Below are 16,754 nucleotides of genomic sequence, written 5' to 3'. Positions count from 1 at the left end.
GTTCTGACAACAAACAGACAAACATCTGCCACACAAAACAAGTTAAAATAATCAACATAGCAATACCAGGGGATAGCAGAATAGAAGAAAAAGAAATAGAAAAAATCACCAAATAGAAAGATCTACAAATTGAAATTGAAAGGCTGTGGCAGAAGAAGACCAAAATAATCCCAGTGGTAATTGGCGCCCTGGGTGCAGTTCCAAAAGACCTTGAAGAGCACCTCAACACCATAGGGGCCACAGAAATCACCATCAGCCAATTACAAAAAGCAGCTTTACTGGGAACAGCCTATATTCTGCGACGATATCTATAACAACAACAACACTGACAATAAAATTCAGCCATCCCAGGTCCTTGGGAAGGACTCGATGTCTGGATGAAACAAACCAGTCAATAACATCTGTCTGACTGTGTAAATATCTCTGGAGTGCAATCTGGCAACTATCTCTGGAGTGCAATCTGGCAAGCATCAGCACTTCAACCTCTCTTTTTCAGTTCTTAGTCCTTCCCCAGAAAAATAGCTCAGTTTAACTTTTTTCTTTGCAAGTCCTGGTATGCTTGAGTTGCATTAATCAGAAAAACATGGGAGCCCTCTGGTGGCTAAAATAACAACCCAGATTGTGAAACCTAACTGGATGTAAAGGAGGAGCACTGTGATCAGGGTTTCCTACTTTTTAATTGGGGGCCCCATATGGCTGTTTTGAAGAGCAAGACAGTATACTGAGGGTGTTTAGCTCTTTCCTTTCACAGCATTTTCCACATCTAAATCCATCTCTCTCAAAGCTGCTGTTAGCTCAATGGGGTGGAGGTGGAGAAAAGATACAGGTACAGTGGTCCCTCGACTTACATATTTAATCCATTCCGAACGCACGTTCGGAGGTCGAAATTTTCGTAAGTCGAAGTGCACACCACAGAAGTCTGGAAACATTCGTAAGTCGAGGAAACTGCATCTAAAAATTCGTAGGTCGAGTAAGCTGAATCTAAACCGGCAACTACTTCCGGTCTTTTTTGTCGCTCGTAACTCGAAAACATCGGATGTCGAGTAGTTCGTAGGTCGAGGGATTACTGTACTTGTTTTATAGCTGCTTCCCTCACACACACAAGTAAATCTTATGTAGATTTAACTACAGGTTTATTCAGCAACAACTCCATTTTCTTCTTCTCCTTCCCTTCCCTTTTCTGACTCCTCCCCCACACTCTCTACAGGACCCCCCCCCCGGGGGACAAATGTCCAAACAAAAAAAACTGCAAAAATTTACTGGATAGAATAGAATAGTACTTTATACAATAGAATGGTTCAAGAACACTTGGATTCTTGTAATGCTACAGCATTAAGCTATGTTAAGCAAGTTGTCAAGCACTTGGAGGCCACTATAAGTGCCTAATAGATTGCATTTAGCATGGTGGTTGGCCTCCAGTTATTCAGACCGGGTTTACATATTTGGGATATTTAAGATTAAATTATGTTAAATATAACAAGTTTGTGGCAACTCTTTTGTACCCTTGGAAGAAGCATGGTTGCATTGTTAAAGGTAATATTTATTTAAGGGATTCAAAACGAATTCAGATGTTATACAATGCAGGAACAACAAGAAATACATTCATTATTATTTTATATTGCAGTTTGTACCTAATTTTCCTATAAAACAAATAGCTAACAATGAATAAACAGATTAAAGCAACAAATCATCAAACAATAAAAGCTGCAAAAACACTGTAGTAATAAAAATATAAGGAATATAACAGCAAATAAAATCAGGTGGTAAAAAGACAGCACAGGAATACCAAAAAGCAACTATTGATCACTACTAAAAGCCAACAGTAAAAACCAAGTTTTTACCAGGTGATGAGAAATAAAGAATGATGGGACCAAGCCTCACATTTCTTAGTAACCTTCAAAATGGAACATTTGCATCTCTTCCCATTGGCAAGCTGTACCCATTCCCACCCAATCTGAGGATAGTTTCTTCATCTCACCATGGAAGGATGGCTGTAGAATGGGAATGTATGAGCAGTAGAATGGGAATGTATGAATAACAAACAATTCTTTGTTAAAACAAGTGCTGCTTAATAATCATTTAAAGTAGTCTAAACTCCTACTTTGTATTCTGACATATTGCACATGTATACATAATGAGGCATCTCAACAGTTATATTTTTATTCTATATGATCTATCATTTTTAGCTTTGGAGCTTATAGATGAGAACATAACAGCAGAAACAGAATACGGACTCAAGGTAACACACATATATTTTGATTAGGTTTACCGGGTCTGTTTTATATTCAGTTCATTAAGGCTATGATTCTCAAACAGTTCTGCCAGCGAAGGTCCAGTTCATCTCAATAGTTTCTACATATTTGGGGGACTTCCCGGATGTGCAAAAACATATTCACTTGTAAATTAAAAGAAAAAGAAAAAATTTAACACCCCAAGAATGGCCCAAGGATATACACTCTTTAGCTTTCAGGTCTTACACATTTTTGAGAAAACTTAAGCCACAAAATGTTAAAGATGTTGGGGCTGGGGGCATGGAAAATGAAAAGGGAATTGATCTGCTTGAGTCTCTAAAGGCTTGCAGAACCCTGGATGTAGGCACATAGTTTGGAAAAATGTGACCATGAGATTACAACTCTCCCCTGCCTGCACCATATGGGAAGATTTGAGGAGAGAGAAAATGAAAAAAAGATGAATTTTCCTTTTCTCACTCTTCGGAGATATTTCCTCACCTCCATTTAGCAATGAAAGCATTCCAATTTGGGACTAGCCTGTTAGCACTATACAGCGGGGGGGGGGGGAGATTAGGCTGATGAAAAAGAAAAGTGTATTTTTCCCTTTCCCAGTCCTGAACCTCTCTACCTTTGGTGAGCCCTGAATAGTACTACAAGACTCCTGTTCCAGACTGACAGGAAAACTCCTTTTATGGACTGAAGATACACACTGCAGTAATAAGTTGTGGATCTCTGTTTATATTTTTATATACACAGAATGATATTTTATAATTTTTTTTCTTTTAGAGTAAGGAATTGCTTTACCAAGGTCAAAGTATTCCTGAAGAACTTGTTATAAAGATGCTTCAAGTAAAGCTTGAATCTCCAGAAGTTATTCACTTTGGTACACATTTTCTTTTCCCTCCTGTCTATTGTATGCTCACCAGCCAGAGTCCGACAAATCTGCCCTTTATAAAGCCAGAAAACATAGATAGATAGATAGATAGATAGATAGATAGATAGTGTGTGTGTGTGTGTGTGTGTGTGTGTGTGTGTGTGTGTGTGTGTGATGTTTGTAAATTATGTATTTGGTAGCCTTGGGCATAAAGTAATTGTAAAGTGTCTTTCATGATATATTTTGCTACCAATGCAGTTGGTAATATATTCAGTATAAAGCAATCAAGCCTGATTTGTTTAGATTTCATATCTCTAGGACCTTGTGATCTCTCCTCCTCTCTGTAGCTGCCTGTGCCTCTCAAAACTATATTCCTGATGGTTGAGGGACCCTCAGGGAGATCATTTCAGAAGGCACAAACAGCTACAGAAGGAAGACAAGATCACTAAAACTGTCCGTTCTCTGTTTATGCCAAGGAAAACTGAAGAATGTTGGCAGAGGATTAGTCTGGATTTTGGCCAATGTATTTGAAACTATTCACATAAAATACATGTTAAATAGTTGTGTGTGTGCTTTTCTTTTTGCAGGTTATGTTCTCTGTGATTTTCCTTCTCTTTCAGAGGAATACATGATTATACCAGAACAGATAGATTTAATTAAGAATCTAAAATTAAAACCTGATTTCCTCATTAATATTAAGGTAATACAGTTTTGATCATTTCTTAGCCAATCTCATACTTAGACTACAATGTTAAACAATTTTACCAGGGTGTAAGCCCAACTGAACATAGTGGGAGTTACTTCTGAGTAAATATGTATAGGATTGCATTGTTCTCTGAATACAGTGGAAATGTTATTCATTTATAACAACTTTTATTATATTATTTTATGTTATTTATATAGGGGTGAAACATTTCATTTAAACAATCTAGTTCTCACAGAAGGCCTGTGGATGGAATACTTTTCCTCTGGTATTGCTAGCATTTACTCACTCATTCATTCACTCACCTGGGCTTTTAAGGAGCTGGTTTACAGTTATTAGGGTTTTGGTCCAGCCCTGTAGCCAGCCATCATTATTAGATGGGGCAGCCACATTTCTAGATGCGCCTCTCTCTTCTCCCCCCACCCCACTTTTTTGCCAGTTCACAGTGCCAGACAAATTCTTGCCCCTTCTTACTGCCTGAGGAGGTTGCAGGGTTGGGGAGCAACAACCTTCCCCTTCATTCCTCCTCCTTGCAGAGAAAGCATTAATTTACATAATGGGCTATGTAAAAGTCAAATTAACAGAAAATTCATTAACACCAGCAATTAAATGACGGTCATATTTTTTGTTTCAGAAGAAGTAAAGATGTCAAGCTTGGCTTTGATGCTAGACCAGCTATCTTAGTTTCAGATTTCATCTGAATAACCAACTTCTCCATACTAAGCTGCTATTAGTTCCTGGAGATGTGGAGAAAAATTAAAGACCTTGGAGTGTGTCTAAGCAGCTCCTTGCGGGTCTCTCCTAGCCTTATTCCTGACTTCTCTTTAGATTTTCCTTCCTGTCAGACAAGCAGGGAAAACTTTTTAATTGCCATGTAAAGGACTAACTCAGCAATTGGAAACCTAATGGGGAAAGCAATTGGAATTTTTTACTGGTTCTTGGGTACATTGTTCCGTTGGAAACCCTGAAAAAGCCTCTTGTTGCTGTGCACAAATTCAAGGGAAAATGAGAAATAATAGTGCAAGTGGTTCAACTCTGGGATCCTTGAAGTCCTAGCATGAGTACAGCCTACGTCGCCAGCTAGCTAAATGTGGTGTGCACATCAGTATTCCTATTCCTTGAGGGCTGTGTTTTCATCCTTTGCTATTGCTAAGTGCCCCAGAGGAGGAAAAAATAGCCTCCATAATTGTAAGTACAGTGGGTGCTTTAAAAGGGTAATGAGTAACACAGGGTAGATGTTTTTTCCAGATCTCTTAAGTTACCTCTTTATTGCACCATTTTAGTATCTGATCCTGCTCTGTCTACTTACTAATCTTTAAGGGGATCCATGATCCCTCACAACTTGGGTTGTGCACATGCGCAGAAGCCCTTGTGGAAGTATATCAAGCTCCTCAAAGCGCTCTCAGTACCGCTGTCTCACACATGTGGCACCATTGAGCCCCTGGTGGCGCAGTGGTAAAACTGCCGCCCTGTAACCAGAAGGTTACAAGTTCGATCCTGACCAGGGGCTCAAGGTTGACTCAGCCTTCCATCCTTCCAAGGTCGGTAAAATGAGTACCCAGAATGTTGGGGGCAATATGCTAAAATCATTGTAAACCGCTTAGAGAGCTCCGGATATAGAGCGGTATATAAATGTAAGTGCTATTGCTATTGTTAAATTCAGCAGGAAAGCACTTGTCTCCTCAGTTCCTTCGTGACTGCTGCGCTAGGTGCTTCAGGAAGGTTTGCTCTGTTCACTCCTCATTCCTGTGGATAAAACATAGGTTTTGTTACTCCTTTTCTGGCTTTTCAACCCTACAGTCAGTGTTTTGACTATGCTTTTGGACTTTATTTTGGCTCAGTCTCCTCAGTGTCTTTCCAGCTTCGACCACAGTCTGTTTACCTCACCTTGCCCACCATTTCTTAGTGCCTCTTAGACTCTAAAAAAACATTTAAGAGGTGTACATCCTGCAGGGGAATATTACCCTCTCTGATAAGCATGAACAGTGTTTAATTTGCTTGTGGGGAAACCACAAAGTTCATGCTTGTAAAATTTTTCTGGCTTTCTCGAAGTAGACGAGAAAAAGTAGGAAACTTCATTTGCAGGTGGTCCTGAAAAAGACAGCGCTTTGTCTGCCAACTCCAATGCCTAGGTTGCCGATCCCATCAATGACATCATTGTCACCTGACCACCACCCCTCAGGCTTGAGAGTGGCTTCAGACTCGACTTCTACACCCGCCTCCCATACCCCGTCTTGGGATGGAGGCTGCGGTGACACAACCTTTAAGACTCTGGAAGCACTTCCGAAAGTCAGTACCCACCTCTGACACAAGAAGCACAAACACCATTCTTTGAGTCCTCCATCATCCTCCAAACACTGGCTGCTTCGACATTGACCTTGACATCAAAGACCTCTCCCCATATCCCATCGCTAACCACCACACAGAGGGATCGCCATAGCTGATTATTCAACTCTGATTCCTTTGATATTGACCTCTCTCCTGAAGCTGACCTAGACACCATCAATGCTTCATGCGTCCTGACACTCACCAGCATAGACCACTGCTGTCCCGACACCGACAACCACTCTAAAGACAACACAAGCTCCAACGACCTTGATGACAACAATGGCCATGTCTCCCCAGCACACACCATACATTCTGGATCTGGCAAGAGTAGACTCTCCTCTAGAGCTGGAGGAGCTGCACTAGCTCCTCTAGAGCTAGTGCAGGATCGCCCTTCCAGGTCTTTGGAATCCTTCATGGGGTGCTCCACCAATACCCATTCAGGATTGACCTTTAGAGTCTTATCTCTTTTAGGCCTAGACACTGATGAGGATGCAAATCCTTCACCGGTTCCCAAGACTCTTTCTGGCTTTCCAAAGTAAGCTACTCCTAAGTACTCACCATATCTTCCATGACATGAAAGATACCATCATTCTGTACCTACTAGCCATCCATGTCTACTAGCCATCCATGGTGTCTCAGTTGGAAGACTACTCTGTGAAGAGCTGACACAGCTGAGGAAGGAGCAAGCTTCTCTAAACATCTAGCCTTTCCCCCTTCAAACTAACTAACAGGAGGAGGGGAGATTTTCAGGAGATAGTTTCTCTTTAAGGGGTAAGTCTTAGTGTGTGTGTGTGTGTGTGTGTGTGTGTGTGTGTGTGTGTGTTATTTGCCAGGGCTAGAAGTTGCCAGGGCTAGCAAACTCCATTGTTTTACTTTGTCCCTGCCTGGAGGGGGTGGAGTCCACTAGGGCTGGGGGAGGCCCCACATTCTTTTGACATTCCTTTGACTCACATCCTGTGTCTCAGGTGGAAGACTACTCTCTACATAAGAGGTGAAGGCCCAAGAGCATAGCGAACAGAACATAGCAAACAGGGATAGCAAACAGGACGAAGGAGTTTTGCAGGAGTTTAGAGGGAAGTGTGCAGGAGAGCCTGGAACAAGCCCCTGTGATCACAAGGAGCCTGGTGGAGAAGAAAACATAAATACAAATCCCTCCCTCATTTCCCTTATATTCTTGGGCAAGGCTGTTTGGACAGTTAAATAGCTGACCATTACAGCTGAGACCTATCTTTCTAATAAACTATCTAATAAACAGATAATAATAAACAGATAAACTACTTCTAATAAACTATCTCTAAATACTGTAAACAGCCAACAAAAACAGTATGAAGATAGAAATTCAGCAGGGGAAGGGGCACTTCCCAGTGTATTGCACAGAGTGCTACATGTATGACTATTTGCCCCATGGGCAGAAGTCATGGGTGTGTGCTCGGTGCAAGGAGCTCCTGGCTCTCAGGGAACAAATTTGTTCCCTTGAGGCCAAGGTGGCGGATCTGGAGAAGCTCAGAGAGACAGAGAGGCATGTGGACAAGACCTTCAGGGACGTGATAGAGGCATCCAACTCCAGGGCTGGTAGCTTCTCTGCTGTCAGGGAGAATGAAGGTCTTGGGCAAGGAGGACATTGGTCTGATGAAGCAGGAAATGCTCCTTTAGAAGGGACCCATTCCATGGATGATGAGCCCATATCCTCTCGTACAAGGGATACTCCTCTGGGGGGTGGGGGCCTCCTTGTAGTGGGTGATACAATCATTAGAGGTATAGAGCGATGGGTTCATAACCCTCGTGTTGACCACACGGTGACTTGCCTGCCTGGTGCAAAGGTTGTGGACATCACGCAGCGTCTAAATAGGCTCTTAGGCAGTGCTGGGGGGGAGATAGCTGTCGTGGTGCATGTCGGCACCAATGATGTGGGGAAATGTAGTCGGGTGGTCCTGGAAGCCAAATTTAGGCTGATAGGTAGTGTATTGAAGTCCAGGACCCCCAAGGTAGCATTCTCAGAAATGCTATTTGTTCCACATGCAGGTATAGTGAGACAGGCAAAACTGAGGGGTTTCAATGCGTGGATGAGACGGTTCCGTGAGGAGAGGTTTAGATTTGTTAGGCACTGGGATACATTTGGGGGCAAGCAAGGCCTGTACAAAAGGGACAGGCTGCACTTGAGCCAAGATAGAACCAGACTGCTGGCACTTAAAATCAAAAAGGTGTGGAATACGAATCCTCTCCCTCCCAAGGGAATCAGTCACAAAGGAACAATCATCTGGCACCTCCCCAAATGAAAATGTTACCGCTCCTCCCTCTATTTCCCCAACCCAGGAGACCGAGACCAACTCAGGAAACTACAAGTCCTTGACATGGCTAAAGCCTGGGGACTAGAAATAAAGACACTTGTATATTGTCACTGCTACAGTCTACAGCTTCATGTCTAACTCTTCTTCTTTGCATTCAACATTGCTGCCGATGCTACCAGTTCTAGCCAACTTGACCAAGGTTGCCTGGGATACCCCTTCAACTTCTACTGCCACCTCTAGATGCTTTGAAGGCCTCTATAGGATTCTGGAGGTTTCCTGCCCATTCTTGTTCAAGCATCCCACCTCTGGTTGTTGACTGTGCCATGAGCTGTTGACTGCGCCATGAGCAGCAAATCTGGCAAATCACACTCTGCCCTGTCAGATGAGGGAAGGAAGCTCGATGCCATGGGCAAGAAATTCTACTCTTCTTCTTGTCTAGCCATCAAAATAGCCAACTACATGGCCTGTATGGCTAAGTATTACTTCCCTGTTTGGGAAGACCTTAAGCAAGACCTCACCAATGTTCCTGATGCCTTTAAGGACAAATTTAAAGTTGCCCTTGTTAAGTCTGTTGAAAACCACCAAACATCTTAGCACGGCCAAGCACCTAACTGAAATGGAGTCCTGTGCTCTTGTTGGTGCTATCTCATTACGTTGTCATGCTTGGCTGAGATCAACACCCCTCCAGCAAGAAATGAAAGAGAAAATTGAAAACCTACTTTGCTAAGTCCTCTTCAGTAATGTGACTGACAAAACTATGGAGAAAATGAAAAAATCCTGTTATACAACATTCACTTCCTCCTCATCTCAACAGCCTTACTCCCAGCGCTACAGGCCTTACAACAAACAGAAATTCCAGTTCAGGTCTTCAGATAGGAAGGAGTACAAGAAGAGCTTTAAGAACAAGCCGTAACATTCCTTCCAGCCTAGACAAAAGCAACATCAGAGAGCTAAAAATAAGCAGTCTGTTTGATGGTTGTCACCTGGAAGTGCCTCAACTATCAACCCTTCCCATCTATCTGGCCTCCTTTTCAGAAACTTGGTGTCTTATTACATTGGACACATGGATGTTAAACATAATTACCATCGGTTATGCCATAGAATTTTCCACACTTCCTACCTTTGCAGGGATCAGATACATTCACCCAACTCCTACTCTCCAAGAGGAGGTTCTCTCACTGCTCTGGAAAGGAGCCATAGAATCTGTCACACCAGAGGAAATGCGGAAGGGTTTTTACTCGAGGCATTTTTAGGTCCCGAAGAAAGACAGAGGCCTCTCTGTCTGGACTTGACTGGACTGTCTGGACCCTGGACTTGAGATTTCTAGACAAATTTGTGAAGACAAAAAAATTCAGAATGCTCTCTCTACAGAACATCCTTCCTTTCCTAATGCAAGACAATTGCTTATAACCCTGGACCTAAAGGATGCTTATTTCCACATTGTAATACAGGCTTCACACAGAAAGTACCTTTGTTTTACTCGGGGCACCCAAGCCTTCCAATTCAAAGTACTCCCTTTCAGTCTCTCTACAGCCACCCTACCAAGTTTTCACCAAGTGCATGAATGCCATCATAACTCACTTGTGAACCCAGGGTATGTTAGTCTACCCTTAAATGGATGATTGGCTTCTTACACGTGAGAGAAGGACTCCCTCTATTAGACTCCCTTCTCTCACAACTCCATTACACTCTGCATCTTCTATCTTGTCTGGGGATCCAAGTAGACTGGTCAAAATCCAATCTGATGCCCCAGTGCCAAATACATTTCATTGGCACCCTTCTAGACTTGGTGACAAGAAAAGCATACCTTCAAGAGGACAGGAAGCTCTCCATCACAAACTTGATCTCCTCCTGCCTCATTAACCCTTGCCAAAGAGCTTGTACAATGCAGAGGTTCCTGGGCCATATGGCCTCTTGCACCACCACTATTCCACATGCTTGCATTCACATGAGAACACTCCAACTCTGGTTTCTGTCAATGTTCAAACCAAACACCAGTGTTCAGACCAAACACCAACACCCAGAATATGGAATTTCCTCTTCCACCTCCAGTTTTAAAATCTCTCCATTGGTGGATAAAATGCCTTGCCTCGGCATGCCTTTCAAACTCCCAGAACCTTCTCTCACTCTTACTTCAGACCTCTCTCTGGAGGACTGGGGGCCCCACTGTCAGCAGTTCTGCAACCAGGGCCTTTGGACTCCTCAACAATGCCCTTTTCACATAAACCTCCTGGAACTCCTGGTGGCTTTTCATGCCCTAAAATTGTTCCTTCCTCTGCTGAAAAACAAAATAATTCAACTGCTCTTGGACAATACGATGACGATAGCCTACATGAATCACCAAGAAGGGCCCGCATCCTGTCCCCTTTGTCAGCTAGCTTCTCGTCTATGGGACTGGTGTATAAGCCACCATGTCCTTCTGGTGGCCTTAGATGGCACAGACAATGCTCTAGTCTAACAGACACCCTCAGCAGGGACTTCAACCAGTCCCTGCTGCACAAGTGGAAATTGAACACTCCTGCCCTCCTTCAAATATTCCAACATTGGAAAACTCCTACAATAGACCTTTTTGCTTCCAAACACAACAAAAAGTGTGACCTGTTTTGCTCCAAGGCTGCTGCGGGGGGAAACTCCATGGGAGATGCATTTCAACAACCTTGGATGGGACACCTTTTTTACTTCTTCCCAGGATCATCAATAGAATCCTACAGGAGGGGACTCAGTGCGTCCTTGTAACCCCATGGTGGCCCCATTACCCCTGGTTCACTATTTTCCTTCGTCTATCCAAGGACCAACACCAATGTCTTCGCCTGCACCAGGTTCTGCTTTCTCAGAACTCAGGCCAGGTGCTTCATCCCAAACTGCAGTCTGACCACTTGGACAACTTCTAGATTCAATCCTCTTAAATGAAAGGAAGGAATGTACTCATTGAAATTACATATGCAAATGGAAACATTTCTCTCTCTATCCTATCTCTAAAGGTTTCATCCCCTTTGGTGCCTCTATCCACCAGATCCTACCTTTACCTCACCTTACTGAAGTGTTCTAGCCTCTCCAACACTTCCCTTAAAGTGCATCTTCAGCCCTCTCTGCTAGACACCCACCCAGGATGGGATGGAAGAACAGTATTCTCTCACTCAGACTTCAAACAGACTAAAGGGAATCAACAACCTCTTTCCTCATGTCCGAGCACCCAACAAACCATGGAGTGTCTCTCTAGTCCTTTCCTCACTCACCAAAGTTCCCTTTGAACCTCTTTCCCCCGTGTCTCTAAAATCCCTATCTCTTAAAGTTGCCTTTCTTATTACCATCACTATGGCCAGGAGAGTCAGTGAGCTCACTACCTTATGCTCTGATTCTCCTTATCCAGTCCCCCCGCCCCCATAAAGTAGTCCTTCCATTGGATCCTTCCTTCAAGCCCAAAATAATATCTGATTTTCATCTAAATCAAGACATCATTCTGCCTACCTTCTTCATGAATCCTTCGACTGCCCTTGAAAAAGCTATGCATTCCCTTGATGTCAGGGATCTGGTCTACTATTTGGTCAGGACAAATTCATTCTAGAAATCCAGTGATCTCTTCATCTCCTATAATGCGAAACATAAAGGTCTACTTATCTCCAGGCAATGTTTGTCACATTGACTCATTGAACTAATTCATTTGTTAGAACCACCAAAGGGTTAAAAACCCCTCTTGGATCAAATCACACTCTACTAAGGCCATGGCCACCTCAATGGCCCAACATGTCCAGCATTAGTATAAGGGACATGTGCAAAACTGCCACCTGGTCCTTTGACCAACCCTTTGTGAAGCACGATGCATTGGACATTTAATCAGCAGCTGAGACCAACTTTGGTTGGGCGGTGCTTTAGATGGTTCTGTAACTGCATCCTAGCTCCCACTTCCAACTTGCTGAGTGTGCTACTCACCCAAGTTGTGAGGGACCATGGATCCCGTTAAAGATAAATAAGTTACTTACCTGTAACAGGTGATCTATGGGGGATCCATGGTCACTCACGACACACACCTGACCTACCTCATTTCTAGGATTTTTTTTTTAAAGGAGAAAAAGAACAAAGTACAACCACCACCAAAGAGCTTACCTGACTTGTCCTCACCTATCCATTTTAAATTTACGTAACGGCCATTCAGAAGGGTAGAGGTGCTCTCCCACCAAATTTAACTATGGTGCCACGTGAGCAAGATGGGGACTGAGATTCCCTCGAGGAGTTTGTCATTTTTCCATGAAGGCTTGCACTGGGCATCCTGGGACTTTCAGGGGCCGAGTGACCCTGTTTGTCACATTGATCCCTGCAGCCCAGACCGGCTCTGTGACGGAACTGGTAGTTGTGGTGGCGGCTGCCCAGGGCCACACAACTGCTCGTCTGCGGGGAAAGCAGGCTAAGCCCACTCTTCCCGCAGAACCCTCCCAGGCTCTACACACTGATTGTGTATAGAGCCTCAAACTCTTACTCATTTCTTATTGCAGGCAAGAAACCATGATTCTTTATTGCTGGTCAGTCCAAGGGGTGGAGTCTAATTCTGGCCCATGATAGGAAGTTCTCATATTTTAGCTCTTCAAAGGTCATGTTACACAAGATATTTTTCTCAGGATTACTTAAGTAATCCTAGGATGATTATGATCTTGTGTGAGCAGACTTTTGAAATCCTCCTATTTTGCTTGGAGGGAGCACCCTCTGCCATATCTTTGTTTTAACTACAATTGTTCCTGTTTTAAAAACAATTTGTCATTTTTAAATTAGAGGCTGTTATTGCCATGTCGCAAATTAAAAGGACTATTTTAAAAAATCCTAGCTGGGGCAAAACAATGCTGCACCTTAGGCTGCTTAGGCTGCTATTGTAGCTCAATCAAGTTACTAAAGATGCATCTGTTCACCCAGGCTTTTAATTATATGTTGTTTTAATAATTTTAAAATTGTTTTAAAATTTTAAATTGTTGTAATGTGTTAACTTTTTCTGTTATTTATTTTGTTTTAACTAATGTTTTAACCTTTTCTGTTATCATTTATTGAGCTTTGTTGTAAACTGCTCGGAGACATAAGTTTAAGGCAGTATAAGCATCTGTCAAATAAGTTGGTCACATTCAGGTGTGAACTGAACGACTATATGTTTTTTTTAATCTCACCTGTGTTTGGATATGTGCCTTGCGTCTGTTTAGTGACAGCGTGTAACCTTGCCTCTCTGCTCTCCATTATTTGGAATTCCTAGAATTGAAACCCTAGTGAGTTTCACTACAATTTTAAGGCAACATTTGAATTTTGAAAATGAGAAGTGCTTGGTGCCATAATTGCTGCTGCTGGAAAAATGTCATGCAGTGAGACTGGGCATAGTACCCAGTCTATGTAAGGAAAATTAAAATTGGTTGTCAAAGTCATCTTTGTGGGGAGGAGGCTTAAAACTGTAGCAGGACTAAAGAGGTGTAAAAGAAGCTTGTCAACTGTGCTCTTACCATTTAAAATATGTACTACTTCCAGTTTCACTTTGTGATGTTTCCTCGGCAGTAGCTATGGTACCGACATTCTAGTTTAAGAGGGAAGAAAATATCATCAGCATAACTAACCCTTCTGATAAAGGTGATCCATTGAGCCAGTTCAGACATCTCATGGAACCACCGTTAAATCTTGGTTCCATGCACCATCCTTGAGCCTTGGGAGCACACATGATCTCCTCCCTTACCCAGACAATCTTCAGAAGAATTTTACTTCTGATCAGTGGCGGCTGGTGAGGGCAGCACTAGGGCGACGGTGAGAGGTACCTTTAAAAAGTGATTACCGACTGAACCACCACCACCTGCAAGCCACTGCGGGTATGTGACCACACATGCTCAGAGGCCAGGTGAGTGTTGGAGTCACAGCAGCCACCGTGTGGGATGCTGGGCAGGGAGCCACTGCTCGCTGTGGCTTGTAGGTGCCAGCAGTACCACCAGTAATCACTTTTTAAAGGTACCTCTCTCTGTCTCCCCAGCACTCACTGACCACCACTCAGAGGCGGATCTAGGGAAAATAGTGCCTAGGGCAAGCACTGAAACTGTGCACCCTGTCCAAACATCTGACACCCATCTTTCAGATAACTTTAACATAATATCAGCTGAAAAATACAAGTCAAGCTCGTTAATCTCTTAATCTTTCAAAAACTATTTAGCTGTGGACGTAGCCAGACAAAAAATGCTGGAAAACTACAAATTTCCGTATGCTGGGGCTCATGAAATACCCAAATACTATGTGGAGGTGTACTTGGAAAACTAAACAAAAGTGCCTGTCTAATTCTGTACTATGCATTGTAGCATTACTATTACATCAGTTTTTAAAATAAATGGAGAATTTGACTTTTCCCACTGTGTCACTGTGTCACTGCTTGGAATATTTTCTAGTCTTTCAGAAAGACAGTTAAAATGAGAGAAGGAAAGCAAGAAACTTCCAGTGGGCCTTAATAGTAAGGATTTCACACTGATTCAAAGACAAACTCACCATTAATAGCCATATTATTAAGACATCATATTTAACTCACTTGTCACAAGAAGCAAAGTAAGAGCAAATGAATACAATCCTAGCTCATAAGCTTTAGTTCAGTATTCACAAGCCCTGATTCTCTGTACATAGTGCTAAACTGAAGATGTGTACAGTGACTTATATTATATTAATTTTTTTAAAAGGTTTGTACCTGTAGCCCCTTCAGGATGCTTCCTAAAGGCCGTGGGGGGGTCTGCAAAGGTTCCCCCTCCCCCCCGATGGCCTCTAGGGCCTCACAGGGACCATTTGAGCATGTGCAATGGCCATTTTAAAAAATAACTTAAAAAGAAAAAAAGGCCACTGAAAACAAAATGGCCACCGCTCATGCTCCAATGGCCTCTGCGAGGCCTGGCATGGCCTAGGGCCTCAAAGAGGCCATTTGAGCATGCACGGTGGCCATTTTGTTTTCAGTGGCCATTTAAAAAAATTTAATTTTAAAAAATGGCGCCCCCCTTCAAGTGGCACCTGGGGCAAATGCCCTGCCTGCCCTACTATAGATACGCCTCTGCCGCCACTGCTTCTGATTAAGTTTAAAAACAAACCAATGTAAATTATGACATACAAACCAAGCAGTCTCTGCTTATTCTAATCAATGTGCTTGAAATAAATAAGATATCTGATAGCCACTTCAAGCTTTGTGGTCAGATCCTGGTTTATTTCAAGCATGTTGGTTAGAATAAATCAGGATCAGTTGGTTTGGATGCCACAAACAATGTTGGCTTGTTTTTAAACTCACTCAGAAGTAGAATTCTTCTGAACTGGACAGAGGGGAACACAAGCTCCCAAGGCTCAGGAATGTCACATGGAACTAGGAATGTGCACAAATGTTTCAGCAGAGCAGGGAACTCCTTTGATTGTACTCACTATGATATTTTTATACTAAGGATGAATCGTATTGTTACTTAAACAACATTTTCCCTATTTGTGTCTAGTGTCCTGATTATGATTTGTGCCAAAGAATTTCTGGACAAAGACAGCTCCCTGAAACAGGGCATATATTCCAAAGGGAGGAGTGGGATCCTGATATAATTGAAAAACGGAGGAAAAAGAAGAAGGAATCGCGTAAAACTGCAGATGAGGAGGAAGAAGAGGAAGAGGAAGAGGAGGAGGAAGACGAGACAGATGAGGTAACTTATTCAGATCTGCTAAACACGCAATATTAAGTATGTTGTGAGTCAACACTGACTTGACGGCACAATTTACCTTTAAGTAAAAGAAGACCCTAGGATAATTCAAAAATAGGTTGTGGAAAATATTTTCTTTAGCTCTCTTTTGTAATTAAATAGATAGAAGAGTATCTATAATGGAGCTGTGTTACAGATATATGAACTACTCTACATACAGACAACTTATAATCAATAGATAGAATAGTAGCATTCAAACAAGGATGAAATATTTCCCCAGTAAAATGGAGCTGTGTTACAGATATATGAAATACTAACAATCATATACAGGCAACTTAAAGTGATGGGCGCCTTCATTACAACAAAATGCATAATGTGAAAGAGTCTCCTCTAAGAGTCTCAGATTTATCATGTACAGGTGAAACTCGGAAAATTAGAATATCGTGCAAAAGTTCATTAATTTCAGTAATGCAAATTAAAAGGTGAAACTGATATATGAGATAGACGCATTACATGCAAAGCGAGATAAGTCAAGCCTTAATTTGTTATAATTGTGATGATCATGGCGTACAGCTCATGAGAACCCCAAATCCACAATCCCAGAAAATTAGAATATTGTGAAAAGGTTCAACAGTCTAGGCTCCAGGTGTCCCACTCCAATCAGCTAATCAATCC

The 16,754-nt window shown here is 42.5% G+C and overlaps 1 protein-coding gene across 5 annotated transcripts in view; it reads left to right on the top strand.

The window, feature by feature from the left end:
• Window positions 1–16,754, top strand: part of AK9 (adenylate kinase 9) — a 218,116-nt gene that overhangs the window by 10,528 nt on the left and 190,834 nt on the right. For 4 of the 5 annotated variants that reach the window (XM_053299533.1, XM_053299458.1, XM_053299383.1 and 1 more), the window contains 4 exons: window positions 2,187–2,239; window positions 3,018–3,114; window positions 3,693–3,805; window positions 15,888–16,082. In XM_053299533.1, coding sequence (XP_053155508.1) covers window positions 2,187–2,239; window positions 3,018–3,114; window positions 3,693–3,805; window positions 15,888–16,082 — 458 coding nt within the window. The remainder of the gene's footprint in view (window positions 1–2,186; window positions 2,240–3,017; window positions 3,115–3,692; window positions 3,806–15,887; window positions 16,083–16,754) is intronic. The other variant, XM_053299697.1, reaches the window with a different exon arrangement.

This window comes from Hemicordylus capensis, chromosome 1 (assembly GCF_027244095.1).
Source record: "Hemicordylus capensis ecotype Gifberg chromosome 1, rHemCap1.1.pri, whole genome shotgun sequence".
In the NCBI taxonomy this organism is placed as follows: Eukaryota; Metazoa; Chordata; class Lepidosauria; order Squamata; family Cordylidae; genus Hemicordylus; species Hemicordylus capensis.
The sequence above is the reverse complement of the archived record's forward strand: the minus strand, read 5'-3'. Positions and strand labels throughout refer to the sequence as shown.